General features: G+C 43.8%; 1 protein-coding gene and 1 long non-coding RNA gene across 6 annotated transcripts in view; one reads left to right on the forward strand and one right to left on the reverse strand.

The window, feature by feature from the left end:
• Positions 1-18,896, reverse strand: part of LOC129706849 (hexosaminidase D-like) — a 46,951-nt gene that overhangs the window by 27,914 nt on the left and 141 nt on the right. Inside the window, exons 2-5 of one of the 5 annotated variants that reach the window (XM_055651415.1) lie at positions 17,757-17,809; positions 14,792-15,076; positions 14,298-14,411; positions 12,164-12,266 (exon numbers count right to left, since the gene is read on the reverse strand). In XM_055651415.1, coding sequence (XP_055507390.1) covers positions 12,164-12,252 — 89 coding nt within the window. In that variant the 5' untranslated portion in view covers positions 12,253-12,266; positions 14,298-14,411; positions 14,792-15,076; positions 17,757-17,809. The remainder of the gene's footprint in view (positions 1-12,163; positions 12,267-14,297; positions 14,412-14,791; positions 15,077-17,756; positions 17,810-18,896) is intronic. The other 4 variants (XM_055651416.1, XM_055651412.1, XM_055651414.1 and 1 more) reach the window with 4 other exon arrangements.
• On the forward strand, positions 1,666-8,751 carry LOC129706856 (uncharacterized). The gene is made up of 2 exons (XR_008725108.1): positions 1,666-2,536; positions 7,373-8,751. It is a non-coding gene; the product is annotated as an uncharacterized LOC129706856 (long non-coding RNA).

The raw sequence follows: 18,896 nt of genomic DNA on the forward strand, positions 1-18,896 counted from the left end.
TTGATCTGCACCGACCCATTATCCTCACTTGCGATGCCTCCAAGTTCGGTCTCGGTGCCGCTTGTCTGCAGCTCTATGACGGCCTTCAGCTGCCCGTCTCCTACGCTTCTCGCACCATGACCCCTGCCGAGCAGCGCTATGCCCAGATTGAAAAAGAACTGCTTGCCGTGGTCTTCGCTTGCTCCAAGTTTAAAGACTACATCCTCGGCAACTCTTTCACCATCGAGACTGACCACCAGCCGTTGGTGACAATCCTGAATAAACCTATCCATGTTGCTTCTTCCCGGTTGCAGCGCATGATGCTGCAGCTCCAGCGTTTCACGTTCCAGATCGTCTACCGTAAGGGCAAAGACATGTTTGTAGCTGACACCCTGTCTCGTGCTCCGCTGCCTTCCGTTGTCCGCCACCCGTACGAATCCTCGGACCTTCTGGTACTAAACGTCAACATCGTTCCTTCACAGCAGATGCAGTCTCTGGTGCAACACACTGCTGATGATCCTGCCCTGCAACAGCTTGCGGACGTTATCCGCCGTGGTTGGCCTGACCGTCGCTCCGAACTACCTGCTGGCGCTGTACCTTATTTCCTCGTTCGCGATGAACTGGTGCTTCACGCCGGCGTGGTGGTAAAGGGTCACAAAGTCGTGGTGCCTGCCGCACTGCGGGATCATTACTTCCAGACTGCTCACAGCGGCCACCCTGGGGTGGAAGCTACTTTATCCCAGGCCCAGAGCCAATTCTACTGGCCAGGTATGGCTCAGGACATACGTGACAGGGTCTCCGCCTGCGCTGCCTGCAACACCCTGCACCCCCATCAGCAGCGCCAGCCTCTCCTGCAGCCGCCGGCTCCAGAGCTCCCATGGATGGCCGTTGCCACCGACCTCTTTGAGTGGCGCGGAAAGCACTTCCTGGTCCTGGTGGACTCCTATTCCAGCTGGTTCGAGGTCGACCAGCTGACCTCCATCACCTCTGCCGCTGTCATCGGGAAGCTTCGCCGCCACTTCTCCACCTTCGGCTCCCCGGTGACCCTCCGGTCCGACAACGGCAGCCAATTCTCCAGCGACGAGTTTAAAACCTTTGCTGCCCGTTGGAACTTTCACCACATTACCAGCAGCCCCGAGTTTCCTCAGAGCAACGGGCTTGCTGAACGGGCCGTACGTAGCGCCAAGGAGCTGCTGGAACACTGCCGCCTGTTCCGTGCTGATTTCCACCTTGCCCTGCTCAACCTCCGCAACATTTCCCGCGACCCCGCGCTCGGTTCCCCTGCCCAGCGCCTTATGTCACGCACCACCAGACCTCCCCTGCCGGTCTCCCAGCAGTCCCTCAAGCCCTCTGTACAGAATCCTGCCACTGTCACTGAGCGCATTGTCAAGAAACAAGTGATCCAGAAGCGCTCCTTCGACAAGTCCGCCCGGCCCCTTCCACGTCTGTTCCCGGGGCAGGTTGTCCGAATGCAGTCCCCCTCTGGCCACTACCGCCTCGCCGTCGTAGTCGGCGACGCCGGTTCTCCGCGCTCCTACTTCGTCGACTACGAGGGGGCTGTCTACCGTCGCTCCCGCCAACACCTGCTGCTTGTGAATAAGCCCGCTCCGCCTCCCGCGGATCCTTCCCACCCCCCCCATTTCTTCTCGGACTCCCGTTGCCCCTCACGCCCCGACAACTCCTCGCATGCCGCGTGATGAAGCTGAATTTTAGTAAAGAATATAAGAAGATATTAAATTGGTTTCTGGGCTAGCTTACAGCTTATATTTAGTCTCAAATTAGGCTTGCCTCAGGTTGCAGGGGTGTGTGAGATAACATTGTCTCCCAAGTGAAGGAGCTAGAGAGATATCTTCACAGGGAGATGCCATAAACCAATGTTTATGGGGAGGAGGCGATAAAGGAAGAGAGAAATAAACAGTCACATCTTTGTAAACAAATAACCTATGTTTATGAGGGACCAAATGACAGAGGAAGCAGCGACCAGAGCAAGGGTGGTCTATTTGGAGATAAAACAAATGGACAATGTTTTTAGTATATCTTGTACCATGTAAAAAAAAAAGGTTTGATGTGATGCATTCTGTGGAAACCTTTTCCAGTACTTCTGACCATGACTAATGTCTGTGGAATGTGATAAGGGGACAAAAAACCTATTTAAAGCAATGTAATTCTGTTGTTCAGGGGAGGTGACTGAGCACAGTCAAGTGTCTGTGTTAGTCACTTGACTGGCGTTCTCCCTCCCTTCCATCGGCCGATGTTAAGTAAAGTTTTGAACTGGTCTACCAAACCGTTTGTGTGGTGTCTGTTTATTAAGAAGCGAACCTGGTTTAAAGTTAAGATAAGTAGCTTTTTCATTGGCGTAGTTATGCAGGCCTCGCTGGGACCACATCAACGGCTGACTGTGCAAGAGGTTGCGGAGGTTGCCGGGATTGGAAGGGAGATAACTGAGCTCTATCGGTCCCCTTGTAAGACCGACTCCCTAGAAACTCCCGGTCACATCTGTGATCCTTCATCAGAAATTGAATTGGTTCCCTGCCGAGGTTCTTAGCAACAGACAAAGGTAAGACCAGTTGGGGTTTATGTGGGGTTTTTTTTTTTAAAGAAGGGATTGTGTATGTATTTTTAAGACGGAATTGTGTATGTATTTTTAAGACGGAATTGTGTATGTATTTTTAAGAAAGGTCTTATGTATATTGTTAAGAAGGACGTGAGTGTTTCCTCTCTCTGTCTATCTCTCTTTGTTTTCTCTTTTTCTCTCTCTACTAAGGGCTCATCAGCCTTGTTGAGATATCCGTGATTTGTCGGGTTGAGATACGGGGGTTGAGGTGTGTGTCTGGCTTATTGAGACATCCGAAGAGTTGTCGGGTTGAGAAATAAGTGACGTTGTATATTACAGTATTAGGAAGTCTGCCAAGTTGAAAAGAAACTGGGGTCTCGGTTAGAGGGTCTGCTTCGTTGAGACACCTGGGGCTTATTTTAAGAGTTACGAAGTCTGCTAGGTTGAGAAACGGGGGTCCCGGTTCGCGGGTCTGCTTCGTTGAGACACCTGGGGCTTATTTTAAGAGTTAAGACGTCTGCCAGGTTGAGAAACGGGGGTCTTGGTTAGCAAGTCGGCTTCGTTGAGACACTTGGGTCGTATATTAAAGAGTTAAAAAAGGTCAGCCAAATTGAGAAACTGGGGTCTCGAGTAGCGAGTCGGCCTGGTTGATATATTTGGAACAATTCGGAATTAAAAAGTCAGCCAAGTTGAGAAACTGGGGTCTCATTTAGTGAGTCGGCCTGGTTGATATATTTGGATCGATTCGGAATTAAGAAGTCTGTTTTCTCTCTCTCTCTTTCTATCTATCTATGGGGAATGCTCTGGAAACCAGTCCTATATATGTGTTATTTGAATCCTAAGTATAATAAGAAATTTAGAATGTTAAGTTACAAGTTGACCAAACGGTTAGGGGATGATGCTTGGCCAGTAGGGGGAACATGGTATGTTGAGACAATTAAATAAGCAGAGGTGTTGATATGGGAAAGGAAGACAGGAACCCACTAGAAAGCCAATTTAAAATAGACTTTAATTTACAGCAATTGAACACTAAATTCCTTCCATTTGGCCTATAAATTGATGTAAATGAGATTTAAAAATCATGTTTTATTGTGAATTATTTGTGAATATTATTTGGACACTTAGGCAATTTAAAAATGTTAATCATTTATTAAGAAATGGATAGATGTTTAGATCTAGTAATTGAAGTTTGAACTTAGCTACAATTGGGTAACTAACTAATTAATGCTTTTATTTCAGGTCATCCAAGTAAGATTATTTTATATTTGTGTCAGAATGGTTCAATCTATGATAACTGAAAATTTCATTCAGTTCTCTTAATTTTTAAGAAGGTTATGGGCTTTTGACGGTCCATGATCACAGTTTTTTTGTTATGTCCATAGAAAATCAATAGGGAACAAGATGCTAATTTCCGAGTATGAAAATGGCCATAATTTTTTTGTTATTACTTGAGATATGAAAGTGAATTAGGTGTCAAATTAAACTTATTGTTATGCTTTATCTGATGGGATAAATTGCAGATTTGATTTTTTTTAAATCTCACAGTTTGGTAACATTGCTAGATAGAGTTAAGAAACTAGGATAGCACTAGGAAAGGATGGAAATTATTGCAACTAGAATGCCAGTGGGCAGAGGAACAAGAGAATAGAATTAAAAGACAGACAGGAGGTGAGAAATAAGTGATGGTTAGAAAGAATAAACCCAGTACTGGTAAATCCTCTGGAGGAGACTTCATGTCTGGCACGACGACCCTATTTGGTAATGAAAATGAGGAGGAGTTAGATAATCTTGAGAGATGTCTACCAGTAGCAATGGCATCTTTACCTGGGACAGTTCTGTCAGTAACATCCCTATAACTTGAAGTTCTGACCTTACAAAGCTCTCCAGGATTGGGAGCACGGGAATGCCTTTCTGTGTGTAATTTGTTTAAGGCATTGATGCTACCAGAACAGCTGGTCATTATTAAATGTACTGCACACACTGGTGCTGGGGACCCTATAGCAAAAGGCAATGGGTTGCTGATAGTGTATCCAAACAGTGCAGCCTGTACATCCTAATGCATAGTGACAGCAGCTAAACAGATGCTAGCAAATAGAACGGTCCTGCCAGATATGAGGGAGGTATGTATATTACAGAGGGACGCCTCTTGTATATAATAATAACTATGGAAACAAGTGGGCTGTGCCATTGATTCAGCACACCCCGCTTGGACAAGTTGGTGTATAACGATACATTTTTACCCGTCTTACCCATGCTGGTAAGGAGGGAATGATAGGATAACAAAGGAAATGTGGTGGCACCCGAAAATTTGAAGAGGCACTGAAGCAGGCCTCTGAATGTAAAATTTGCCAATGAAATAATCCAGGCAAACGTGACGCCAATGCCATCACGATCGTTTGAATGCATACAGATTGGTTTTATTGAAATGCCAAGGGCCCAGTGTTATAAATATTGCGTAGTAATTTTAGATTTATTTAGTAGGTGGAGTGAAGCTCTACCAACCACCAATAATAAGGAAAATTTGCACATTTTAATATCTGACAGCAATTCACTGTGTACACCACCCACAGGTATCTGGGATGGTGGGAAGAGTCAATGGGGATTGCAAAACAAAATTACCCCGGAGGTAAATCCTTTTTCTGACAAGCAACTCTGTTATAAAAAATTGGGGACTAATTGCCAGGTTATTTCCAGTCTCAGCTGATAGAATCCTTGTTATGTCCCAAACTAGGCAATTGAATCAATGTGGATTCCCAGCCTGAAAGTATATTTAGGGTTTATATATAAGTACTGATGAGGGATGGAGTAGGATGAAGGGCTTTGGATTTCTGGCATTGTGGCTAGGATGAAGGGCTTTGGATTTCTGGCATTGTGGCTATTTCCAGGGACCTTTCTACAGATCGGAAAGGTTGTACCCCAGCAGCACAGGAACATTATCCCCACAGAGGGTTGCCAGTGCTGTTGGGAGAATTTAAACTAGCTTGGCAGGGGGATGGGAACAAAAGGAAATTTAAGAAGGAAAGTTGGAAAATAAAGATTAGAAAACTGGAAAGCAAAATAAATAGGCAGTGGAAACAAAAACAAGTAGTAAATTAGGTTGGAGTATATAAAAATGAGGAAAAATAAGGCAATGTACTTAATTGCGTACGGCATTGCAATAAGGTAGATAAATTAACAGCACAAATAAAATGTAAATGCAATAGTAAAACACAAAGTGCTGGAGTAACTCAACGGGACAGGCAGCATCTGTGGAGGAAATCGATAGAGGATTTGGGCCTACTTTTCTCTAATAGAAATTGTGTAAGGAAAAATTAAATAAAGGCAAAAGAATCAACAAATTTTGTCAAGGGTTTGGCAGTACATTAAATCTCTTTGTGGACATTTTGTTGGGAATTCATCCCCTCTGCAATGTGGAAATGTAGTGTATTCATTAAGTACAACATAATTAAAAAATAGATGCAGATATGGATAAATAGAAAAAGCATGAAGTACTATCATCTACATATATAGGATCGACAAAATGAATGATCAGTTATAGGTGAAGGACAAATTTGTAGAATATATACACAAGGGTTTTCAGAACTATGATGTTGAGGATCCAGCTAAGGAAAAGCTTATTGTTGAATTGAGTATTGTACACTAAGGGGATTGATTAATAGTCTTGTTTTAAAGACACTTTTTAGGGAAAATTCCACATAGGATGGTGGAATTTTACATTGAGTTTGATGTGGGTTAATACAAAATTGGACTCTCAAATCGAAATAAAAGGATTTATGAAGTTATGAGCAGTGGGATGGCTGACAAGCCACATTAGAAAGCTTGATGATGGATATGCAATGGCTATCATTCAAATAAATGATTTATATAATTCCTCTAAAGCATCAAAACCCAAGAAATGTGATTTGTTTTTGAATGCCAGGAGAAAATAAAGGAAGAGGCTTATAGTATTGCTAGGAATAGCAGTAGGCCTAAAATTGTGTGTTTTAGAACAATCAAATGAGAACTAAGAAATTAAAAAAAAAAGAAAAAGGGAAAATAAATTACAAAGAGACGTCTTTGAAAATGAAATATTATATACTGCTGGTAAAACAATGTTTTTGTATATGTACTGCTTGTAAAACAATGTTTTTGTATGTGGAATGTGGGAAATTCGAAGCAATGAGCAAAGTTGTGTGTCACTTTTTAAGAAGTTGTCCTTTAAAATGCAAATTTACAAAGTTTATGGTGTGCTAATGTGTTGGATGATTATAGATCTTTTGAACCAAGTTTAAAAAAGACTCATCCCGATTAAAGTGTTAAATGAGATTGGAAATGTCAAAATTACAGAGAAAAGTAAATGTATTATTGATTACTGATTCTGAATGAGTTCTTTTGGAAAAGATTGTTTTGATATGATAACAGAGGTTGTCTTTTAAAATGCAAATGAAGCAAGATTACTGTTTTCAAGCAAACAAAGATGTTGAAGCATGGGCTGTGTGAGAGAAATGAAGGTAAATGAAAAAATTGTTTTGTGACTTAAAAAAGGAGGTTTGAGGGAACTCACAATGAGGGATAAAAGGTGAGAAGATAAAGTAGATTGGGGAAGAGAACATATTTGGAGAATTGAATATTTAGGTGGGGAGAGCCTCTTCGGATATAATCGGATTAAAGACTAAATTCACAGGGAAGTGTTAAGAAGGAAAATGGAGGATCAAAGGGGGACAAAAGTGCTGGTGAAACTAAGCTGGTGAACAAGATTTACAACTTTTTATTACCCCTGGAGAGTGGGGGGAAGCCACTAACAGGCCCTGTGCAATTAACTAATTATGTATGGTCGGCAATTAACCCATGTCTTGCCAGATCTACATTCCCAGGTTGGAGGAGCTTTGCTGGGAGCCATAAAAGCTATACGATGGGGGTGCTGGGACAAGAAGAAATTGAAACTGTATTGAAAAGAAACAACCAAGTGTTGCTAACAACATGAACTGCTGTAAAGATGAAAGATCATCATCGCTGGATACATTTGATTGACTGTGAACAGTTTGTGGAAACAAGGACGATGGGCTATTGATGCTCCTTTATTCTGGGGTGGCCCAGCCCACATGGACTGAACTTTCTTCAGAATGGCAAACTTGCGGACTAAAACACATTTAAAGGATGGTACACACCTCCTTTTAAACAAGATTGAAGTCAAACATGACAAGCACAGCAAAGATACCCTGACTACAGACAGTAAGAGGTCTGCAAAGGCCAGTTAAATCTACCTGTTTTTGCCACAACCAAGGCACTGGTGTATTTTAAGGAAACAGTATATTTGTGACAGGGCATTGTTATGTTGCAAATGCAGTGTCACACAAGAGAAGCATGAACCAGTTACACCAGCACATGGGGAATTCCAAGCGAAGCCGAATAAAGGCTGAGCACTTTTTATGATCCTTTTCCTGTCCTATGGTAGTATATTATAATGTCACGTCCGGGGGAGGTTGGTGGCCATTTAAAATGTTTGGAGGGACTTGTGGAACGATTGTCCACTATGAATTGATTGTGTTACTAGTGTACTATTAAATTGTCTGATGAGATGCTTATGGTCTTTCGTATGTACTCAGGAAGGACTGTAGTTGTTATCAAAATTTTGATAAAAGGATGGAATGATGAAGCTGAATTTTAGTAAAGAATATAAGAAGATATTAAATTGGTTTCTGGGCTAGCTTACAGCTTATATTTAGTCTCAAATTAGGCTTGCCTCAGGTTGCAGGGGTGTGTGAGATAACATTGTCTCCCAAGTGAAGGAGCTAGAGAGATATCTTCACAGGGAGATGCCATAAACCAATGTTTATGGGGAGGAGGCGATAAAGGAAGAGAGAAATAAACAGTCACATCTTTGTAAACAAATAACCTATGTTTATGAGGGACCAAATGACAGAGGAAGCAGCGACCAGAGCAAGGGTGGTCTATTTGGAGATAAAACAAATGGACAATGTTTTTAGTATATCTTGTACCATGTAAAAAAAAAGGTTTGATGTGATGCATTCTGTGGAAACCTTTTCCAGTACTTCTGACCATGACTAATGTCTGTGGAATGTGATAAGGGGACAAAAAAACCTATTTAAAGCAATGTAATTCTGTTGTTCAGGGGAGGTGACTGAGCACAGTCAAGTGTCTGTGTTAGTCACTTGACTGGCGTTCTCCCTCCCTTCCATCGGCCGATGTTAAGTAAAGTTTTGAACTGGTCTACCAAACCGTTTGTGTGGTGTCTGTTTATTAAGAAGCGAACCTGGTTTAAAGTTAAGATAAGTAGCTTTTTCACGCGCACCCTACCCTCACAACCGTCCGCCCGTTCCCCTGCCTCGCCTGTCAAGCCGGCTTCGCCCGTCAAACCTGCTTCGCCTGCCAAGCCTGTTTCTCCGCCCGGTGCCCCGCTTTCTCCTCCGCCCGCCTCTCCTGCCGCTCCCCCGGCTGCTGTCCCTTCTGTTCCCGACGATAAGGAGGGGGGCGGCTTACGCACCCGCTCTGGCCGGCTGGTCAAGCCGCCTGTCCGCTACGGGGAGCTCGCATAGTTTTATACTGTTGCCGGTGCGATTGGTGTTCGTAGCGTATGAGCCGTGGTCACTCTGTATAGTACCTGCCATGCTTTTGTTTCTAAGAGGAAGGATGTAGATCAGTTCCTTTAACCATAGTGACCTCCCCATTACTAACCACTCCCCATTGTCTCCAGTATAATTGTAGTGTCCCCACCTCTAGCTCGCTCTCTAGCTCCAGTGATGACCACGGACAGCTACAGCCTAGTGTTAACTCTAGTGTTAATAAACAGTTACAGTAAAAAGACTTGTGTGTGCAGTAAGTCATTTTACAAATGCCACCAGCTTCAGCACAAGAGACTGGTCACTGGGCTGGATCAGAACATGCACCTCAGCCTTAAGTCAGCGCATGGGTCTGCTGGGACAGAGCAACTGACGGTTGCGATCTTTATTAGCATTGATTTATTTTTTATTACTTGTAGACACAATGAAAACCTTTGATTGCAAACTATCTAGTCAAATTATACCATGCACGATTACAATTAACCCATACACAACAGGAATGCGGAGTGAAAAATACCAGAGGCAGAAACTATTTACAACGTTATAGTGTTACAGTAAGAGTGAAGGTGCAGAAAAAAATATATATTTCAAGGCGAATGATGAGTCATCAGTTTGCACCCTTAGTTTATGAGAGTCCATTAGGTGTCTAATAAGAGCAGGTAAGAGGCTGTTCCTGAATCGTTTGGTACTTGTTTACCAAGGTTTTGTACCTTCTGTCTGATAGGAATGGGGAGACAAAGGAATGACTGGGGTGTAACCATTCTGTGATTATATTGGCTTCTCTCCCAAAGCATTATAAAGTGGAGATGAGAGTATTTATTAAAATACATTTAGACCATATATTTACAAAACAATGGGAGTAAAGATTGTATCAGTGAATGTAAAGAGAGCAAAATGTGTTATGACCTTGGGACCCATGGCAAGGTCAAGGCTGACCAGCTGCTTTTGCAGGAGTGCAGCTTACTGTAGCTGAGCACCTGCGGACAGTGGTGATGCATGTGGTCCCACAAGCTGTTGAGATGGTTAGTGGGGCAAAGATTAAAGCACCTCTAGCCTTGGTATTCTGCTGTGGGGAAGCAACTTCACCATATCAAAGCCACGGAGGTGGTAAATGAGTGCTTTGCTCTGGCAAAGCAACATGTGAGCAGCAGCCCTGTGAAGCAAGCGTGTGGCAGCCCTCCAGATCCCACTGCTATTGGCGATGTCCCAGCCGCTTGTTCTGGGCAGCGACTCCATCTGCATTGTCGATGTAGCAGGGCAATCCAGCGGTGCCAACAACAAACTGGACGTCACCTCCAGATTTCAGATACAAACAGCAAAAGATGCTGAGCCCATCGACCTCTCTGCAGACAAAGCGCCATGACGATATGCCTAGCAAACTAGATGGCTCGGTCTGGTTCCAAGACCCCCTCTTAATGCCCCCCGTCAAGGTCAGATCCACCAAAATCATGCTAGTATTCTTAGCTGGCCACTACTGTGGCTAATTGTCATGACAGGAAACTGGCTCAGGGACACGGAGGCTAGATGCAAAACTGCTGATCGCAGAAATCATCCAGGAACATACAAGGGACAACTCAGGTTGGAGATTTGTTAGCCCTTGCTGTCTTCTCCCCTTCTTCAGCCCTCGGGCTGTCTCCTCCCATCCCTCAGCCCTCGGGCTCCTCCTCCTCCTTTTCCCTTCCTTCTCCCCGCCACCCCCTATCAGTCTGAAGAAGGGTTTCGGCCCGAAACGTTGCTTATTTCCTTCGCTCCATAGATGCTGCTGCACCCGCTGAGTTTCTTCAGCATTTTTGTGTACCTTGGAGACCAGCTAAGCCCTCTTTGACTCCCTGATACACTGGTGGGAAGTAGTCCAGAGGATTATCAAAGGTTTCTTCATCCCCACAGAAAGTGAGAGTCAGGGGGAATTTGCTGCTGCTGCTGTAATTGATGAGGTTGGAGAACAATACCTATAGGTAAAGAGCATCTTCTGTACCATGAAGAAGGTTGATAATGTTCTTCCAAAATGTTCAAAAGGTGCCCAGTAACCTGTGGCCTTAAGGAAGAGGCTCGATAACATCCTCACTCAGAAAAGCCAAAGATCTGTAATTTCTTTGCTGGTCGGTGTGAGAGAAAGTGGGAGTGTCTGGACTAGCCACAGAGCAACTCTTCCCCTTTGTTAATCAGGCTTCTGAACGGTTCTTCAATAATCTAGATTACAGACCGATTCATCTCTACCCCATTGCAGACATCAGACTGTTTATGGAACTGCTACACTAAAATGCTGAGAACTCGATTATTTTAGTCCAGTTTAGAGATACAGCGTGGAAACAGGCCCTTCGGCCCACTGAGTCCGCACCGATCAACGATCCCTGCACATCAATACTATCCTACACACACACTACGGACAATTTACACATACACCAAGCCAATTAAACTACATACCTGTACGTCTTTGGAGTGTGGGAGGAAACCGAAGATCTCAGAGAAAACCCATGTGGTCAAGGGGAGAACGTACAAACTCTCTACAGACATCACCCGTAGTCAGGATCGAACCCGGGTCTCCGGTGTTGCAAGCGCTGTAAGGCAGCAGCTCTACCATTGCGGCCGCCCTTCTGCACTCTCTATTCTGCACTCTGTATCGTCCGCTTTGCTCTACCTATTGTGCCTGAGTTTGACGATTGCATATTATCATCTGATTTGATTGGATAACACATAAAACAGAGCTTTTCGCTGTACCTCAGTACACGTGACAATAATAAACGTAATGTAATCTAATCTGATTGGATGGGTAAGAATCAGCAAAAAAAAAGTACAATCTTATGTCCTGTACTCATCTGCAGTCAGGCCCCAAGGCCAGCCTAACCAACGGGTACATTCCACAGTTGACATATGCACCTTCATCTCCAGTATCTGGAAGGACAAGGACAGCAGGTGCATAGGGAGAGTCTCATGGAAAATTGAATGACATCAACACTTCCTTCATCACTGAGGGCATTTTACGAGCACTTCAAGGGCAAGCAATCCCTGTTGGCCTTGCCAGCAGCAACCCGTATTCTGGGGCCAATTTCAAATTTAAAAAAAAACTTACTTTGACATGGAATATATCTTCAAGCACACAATTATTAGAATCAGGAAAAGCAAGAACCGCAAAATGTTCATTGAGGTCATCCTCCACATATTTCTCCGTGTTACTGCAAGAGACAAGTAAAAGGAAACAAAATGCTGGTTAAAATAAACTCAAATTAGCAAAATATGATGCCTCGATCATGATTTATCTCTAAATTATACTTTCGCACAGCATCAGACATTCAAATGCCATTCATGGTCAATACAAATGCTTTTCATTTCATCTTTCCTTCATATTACTTTTATATTTTCTAACAATATAAAAATAAGTAATTTGGCCCATCACGTTTATGCCAGCACTCACAGCAATCCCATTACGGGCCATGCCTGAATTATGAGCATCTGACCTATGGACACCCTGTACATATGAAAGAGCTTCCATAATATTATTAAATTCAAAAGTCTGACATAGAGTATCTACAAAACGTCCACTCCTACAGGTGGCAGACAAGTTCACCCTTTCTCTTCACTTTTTATAATTGTCCTCACACAGTCTCACACTGCTGCACCAACCCTTTTGTAATGTGGAAATACAAAAGCCAGTCTGTGCATGGCAACTTCTCGTAAACAGCACTGGGATGATTAGAGGTTCCACACGCAATGCATCACGTAAAATATTCCAGTCTTAAAATAGGAAATTATTTATATCAGTCAAAAAATGAGAACCAAAGAATCTTGCAGATGGTGTCCATAATGGGTAAGATTATTCACTGCTCTGTTTGTTTTGTTAAACATGGCTTCGGTTAATGTTCAATCTCCTTTTATGTATTTATAATCCCTCTAAGTAGTTTAGTGTTACAGGTTATTAAGCAAAATAAACACATTGAATGCCAATGTTTATCCTTGCCCATTTTCCTCCATCACCTATCCCCCCCTTCCCTCGACCCCAACCACTCACCCATAATCCACCCCACTGTTCCATGCCCCTTCCTCTCATTCTCAAAACTCTTGGTAGTTACTGAAATAGCACGTGGTTATGTCGACCAACCACGCTCACAAGCTGTAAGAAAGGGCTGACAGCTGAGGATAGATCAGTCTTCTACAGTCACATGAACAAGGGCGCAGTTTAAATTCTCAACACAATGGCTTAAGCGAAAATCACCCGGTCCCACATTCACTTCTATACAGTGAATTCCAAAGTGTTCATGTGATCTACATCCTTCAATCCACGCCAACCAGGATTGTTTTTAAAAACTGTTGGGTACAGTACTCTCTCCATTTATCACCCAAGGGCCGTAACAGCTAATTATTCTTCCAGTGCTGCCCTTAGACGATAAATGTACTGTATCCAACAATTTTTAAAAACAATCCTGGTTGGCGTGGATTGAAGGAAAAGATCCCATGAACACTTTGGAATTCACTGCATAGAAGTACGTGCCAGTTGTCAAGCGGGTTTGCTACAAGTTAATGCTGTACACTTACAATGACGATCGACATACACATGCATGGGTGAGGAACTGCAGTGTTGCCACATGAGATGGAAGAAGGAGACAAGCTCTGTGGGTTCCGTAAAATGTGTTTGCTCCACCCTGTAGCTGGTGCATGGTCAGCATAGATAAAACCACTGGGCACTATTAACTGTCCCCGCCATAGATCTACCAGACTCCTGCGAATGACCATGTGACAAAGCCCAGTTAAAATTTATAGGTTTTAATTTGACGTTGTTACGTGATCTACTTCCCCATACCCTGCCCAGCAAGCTGCTACAATCCACAGCAGCAGCTTCCACATTACTATACATTATTGAGGTAGTCAGGTCAACAAGAGGCATTCAAGGACCAGGATAGTCATGGAACAAAGTGTCTCCAGAGCATAGAAAATTGTGCACACAAGCAGACACTAAGATCAGTATTGTGAGTTGTATGCTGCACAATCTCACAAACAAATGACAGCAGCCAGAGCCAGGGGAAAAGCTGCGAGCAGGTCTGCAGCTTGAGGGCCATGAAGGAGTCTGAAGAACAAAAGGAGCGGGAGCAGTTTTATCCACCTATCCTTGCCAGGCTTGGTCTCTCCCACACCACTTTTGCAGCGTTCTTCCCACTATCACAATCAGTCTGAAGAAGGGTCCCAAAGTCAAAACTCTTTGTGGGAGTTACCTCCTTCTCCCCGGCAGCATCGGTTTCCACCAGGAATGTGTGTTGCTGTTGTGGGATGTGATGTGGAGTGTGCCTTTGAGGGGTAATGCTTTTCTCTGAATACGTGGTATTAAACTGTTGGAAGAGATTCAAATCGGAGGTTTTAATCAGGGAAGGATGCCTTGTGACCTTTTATTTTGTTAATAGTGCTTAATAAAGGCATAGTGATGTTGACATAGTTGACATAAATTCACAACCACCATGGTTAACTCTAAAAATCGACACTGAAGACATCAAATACACCGTTCAGCTACAATTAAGACAGCCAATACAAACATAAATATTATGTTGCCTTCTTTTCATTTCTGAGAACAAATACAGTACAAGAAAATAATAAAACAAATACAAATGCACACTCATCTCTTATTTTACGTGGTGCTGTAATGCGGAATATTTTTAGTCTTGTTACAACCAGGAAGGGTAAACAGAAGAGAGTTCAACATGTCCCAACTCACCTCTTCCGCCTCCCTTGGGCTCAGTGGATTGAGCAAGTTATCCATGCTCCGAGGAACCTCCTCACTCAGCTATAATCTATACAACACAGGAACCAGAACCACCCAATCAGCTGAAGAGGGTGGGGTTAAATCAGGCTGACAGATTATTGGAATGGGCATTTCTAAAATGTTCTGTGCCAGCAAACAGCAAAATCTTGCGAGCATTCAGGCATAAAGTGCAGGAGCAACTCATCTCTGGAGAACCTGGATAGGTGACATTTCAGTCGGTATCCTTTTTTGGAATGTCTGCAACAAAATAGAGAGAGTACAGAGGAGATTTACTAGAATGTTGCCTGGGTTTCAACAACTAAGTTACAGAGATAGGTTGAATAAGTTAGGTCTTTATTCTCTGGAGCGCAGAAGGTTAAGGGGGGACTTGATAGAGGTCTTTAAAATGATGAGAGGGATAGACAGAGTTGATGTGGACAAGCTTTTCCCTTTGAGAATAGGGAAGATTCAAACAAGAGGACATGACTTCAGAATTAAGGGACAGAAGTTTAGGGGTAATATGAGGGGGAACTTCTTTACTCAGAGAGTGGTAGCGGTGTGGAATGAGCTTCCAGTGGAAGTGGTGGAGGCAGGTTCATTGGTATCATTTAAAAATAAATTGGATAGGCATATGGATGAGAAGGGAATGGAGGGTTATGGTATGAGTGCAGGCAGGTGGGACTAAGGGGAAAAAAAATTTGTTCGGCACGGACTTGTAGGGCCGAGATGGCCTGTTTCCGTGCTGTAATTGTTATATGGTTATATGGTAAAGGTCCCAGCCTGCAATGTCACTTATCCATATTCCCCAGATACTGCTTAACCCGCTGAGTTACTCCAGCACTTTGCAAACCAGCACCTGCACTTTTTGTTTTTACTCTTGAGAGCATTCAGATTTGACACTACAATCTGGGCCGAATATGCAGGATTTTAAGACACAATCTAAGTGTTGTTGAGAGAAGTGAATAGCTGTCATCTTTTCGAAGATATGTATGTCATTCTTTATTTATGCACAGGAAGCAACACAGCCCATAATCTTCCATTATAGATGAGGCTCTCACTAGGGTCTCCTCGATATTCCGCAGCTCCGCTCTTGCTCCCCCTCCCCCCCATTCGTAACAAGGACAGAGTCCCCCTTGTCCTCAACTTCCACCTTATCAGCCGTCGCATACAGCATATAATCCTCCAACATTTTTGCCGACATCTCGCAGTGCCACCCACTTGCTTACCATCGTGGATCACTTCACGAGGTGGCCAGAGGCAGTTCCACTCGCTGACATCTCCGCCGCGTCTTGTGCTTGGGCTCTCGAGGCCTACTGGATTGCTCGTTTTGGTGTGCCTGTGGACATCTCCACTGACCGTGGGGCACAGTTTACTTTGACTTTGTCGTCATCTTTGGCATAGCTGTATGGGGCGCAGCTGCATCACTCCACCGCCTATCACACTCAGGCCAACGGGTTGGTGGAGCGCTTCCATCGACATTTGATGTCGGCGCTGAAGGCGCGGCTTACAGGCCCGGACTGGATCCCCACGGCCCCGAAGGCAGATTTGGACACGTCGTCCGCTGAGCTCGTGTATGGCTCCCCGCTGCGGGTGCCTGGGGATTTCCTTCCTGTCGCTCGAGGGCTGTAGGAGCCCACTTCGTCTGTGTTGGCGAACCTCTGGGAGAAAGTGGGCAGCCTGGCTCCCATTCCGACCTCTCGGCATGGGGTTGCTCCGGTATATGTGCCGCCGGAGCTCAAGGACTGTTTGTTTGTTTTTCTTCCTGTTCCTCTCATGTCCACTCGGTCCGGTTGCCTAATTCGGCCTCCCGCTTGGGTTCCTTACCTCGGGTTCTGGGGGTGGCTTAGGGAAGAGTGAACCCTTGCAATTGGCTGGCGCCATCATGTGATCGCGGGTGTGTTTTCACAGGCTTTTCTCCTCAGTCGACAGCAGGAGTTATTATATATTTGGCTGACCCAGTACGCGGTTTTCGAGTATTCTTATTTACTTGTCGTTTCCAAATAAAAATTGTTTTTACTCAACCTGCCTGCCTCGCCAAACCGTACATGTATAATAAAATTACTAATATGAAATTAAACACAAAAATGACTCAAAGATGCATTTACATATGATTAGCCTATTTATCACTCTTTCTGAACTCCTAGCGACCTCTCGTGGAACCCTAGTGTTCCAAGGAACCCTGGGTGAGAATCGCTGTGCTAGACATTTCTAATGAACTCCTCCAAATGAGATTTTACTGTCTGCACCAGCCTGAGTGGCCCTCTATTAAGCAACAGTCGTTGTTGCACAGGGAATTCAGGAGGATCTGGAGAATGAAGTCTGAAAGGTGTTGGGGCTACTCTCAGTCTAGGGCCACTGCCATATTCTTTAAGATGGCCAACTGTTGCCTGATGTGTCTACTCATATTGTCAAATATCCAAAATTAGAGTGATATTCAGATTATTTGCTGTTAGCATTGACCATAAGACTCCTTACATTCCAGGTCCCAAACTTCAGAATGAGAAGTTAATGTTACCTCTGCTTGATTTCTTCTAATGTGGAGTAGCTGTTGCATACCTCCTTCTATGCAGGTTTAACTGGGTGAGGTCTTAATCTGCTGGCAAAGGGGTCTGAGGCAACTGAAGACCAGGTCCTGCTCCATAGTTGTTAATTGCACACAAATACATGCACAGGTACCAGTCAGAATATACACTCTTACTCCCACACACACAGGAGTTCAGGCACTGGTATCAGTGTTCACTGCCTCATCTATGCTCCCATTACAATTAAGGTCTGGCCCATTAAGTCTCATCCTTAATCCTCCCTGTCCTTGAGTCCCTTCTTCTTCAATGGAGAAGGGAGTCTCCATTCTCCATCCTCATCCTTCCCTCCGATCCTTATCGCCTCTCATACTTGCACCCTGCCTTTCCCCCCTCTGCACCTTCTCTCGTCCACTTACCACGCACCATCTCCACGAGGTTCCCTCATCTGGCTGGGCACTGGCAGAGGTATCTGGGCACAGAAAAACAAGGATAAACAGCATATGTATAATTCAGTCATCATACAGGAATACATTGACAGATACTACAGTTTTGTCCAAATTTATACAGATGCATCAAAAGATTCAGTAGATAAAGTAGGAGTAGCATTTATTGTACCAGAATTTCACATCAAAGTAGGGAAGAGGATCAATAATGAGGTCTCAATATACACAGGTGAAATGATTGCAATATTGTTAGCAGTACAGTGGGTCGAGGATACCAGGCCTTTAAGGACAGTTATTTGTTCAGATTCAAGTTTAGCAATAAAGAGTTTACAGCACAGTCATTCAGACAATAGACCAGACATTTTGATAGAAATACAACAAACACTATTCAGAATTCAAATGATGGGGCTTACAGTCATATTTTTATGGGTACCAGCACACATTGGCATTAGAGGAAACGAAATGGCAGATAAGGTAGCAAAAGAGGTAACAAAAAGAAGTAAGATTGATTTAACTATTAACATAGGTAAAACTGAAATCAAAGACATTATTAAGCAAAGACTGAAGGAAAGATGGCAAAAGCAATGGGAGGAAGAACGGAAAGGACGGTGGTTCTACAGAGTCCAGAGGAAAGTGGGAAAGATGAGATGTGCAGGAAAGAACAGAGAAGAGGAGACAGTGATTTCAAGAATTAGATTTAGACACACTGGTCTGAACAGTACACTTTTTGTAATGGGCAAGCATAATACAGGCAGATGTGAATACTGTGGGCAAGAGGAAACGATAGAGCATGTCATTGTACATTGTGAGAGGTATGAGGAGGAGAGAGAACGGATGAGTGAGCAGTTCAGAAAAGAAGGAGTACAATTTGATTTGGTAGATATTTTGCAAGGGAGTTCAAATAAGTGCTATCAAATCCTGATGCTTTTTCTTAGGGTAACCAATTTGTTCGGAAGGATATAGGTTATTAGAATATGTAATGGTGTTGTTTGATCCACACTCCATGCCAGTTGGTGGCGGTAATGCACCAAAAAAGTTGTTTGCCAACCGCCAAAAAACACTATATAGAAGAAGAAGAAGTAGAGGTATCTGGGCACATCCTGCTTTCGACTA

Source organism: Leucoraja erinacea, chromosome 20 (genome assembly GCF_028641065.1).
Source record: "Leucoraja erinacea ecotype New England chromosome 20, Leri_hhj_1, whole genome shotgun sequence".
In the NCBI taxonomy this organism is placed as follows: domain Eukaryota; kingdom Metazoa; phylum Chordata; class Chondrichthyes; order Rajiformes; family Rajidae; genus Leucoraja; species Leucoraja erinaceus.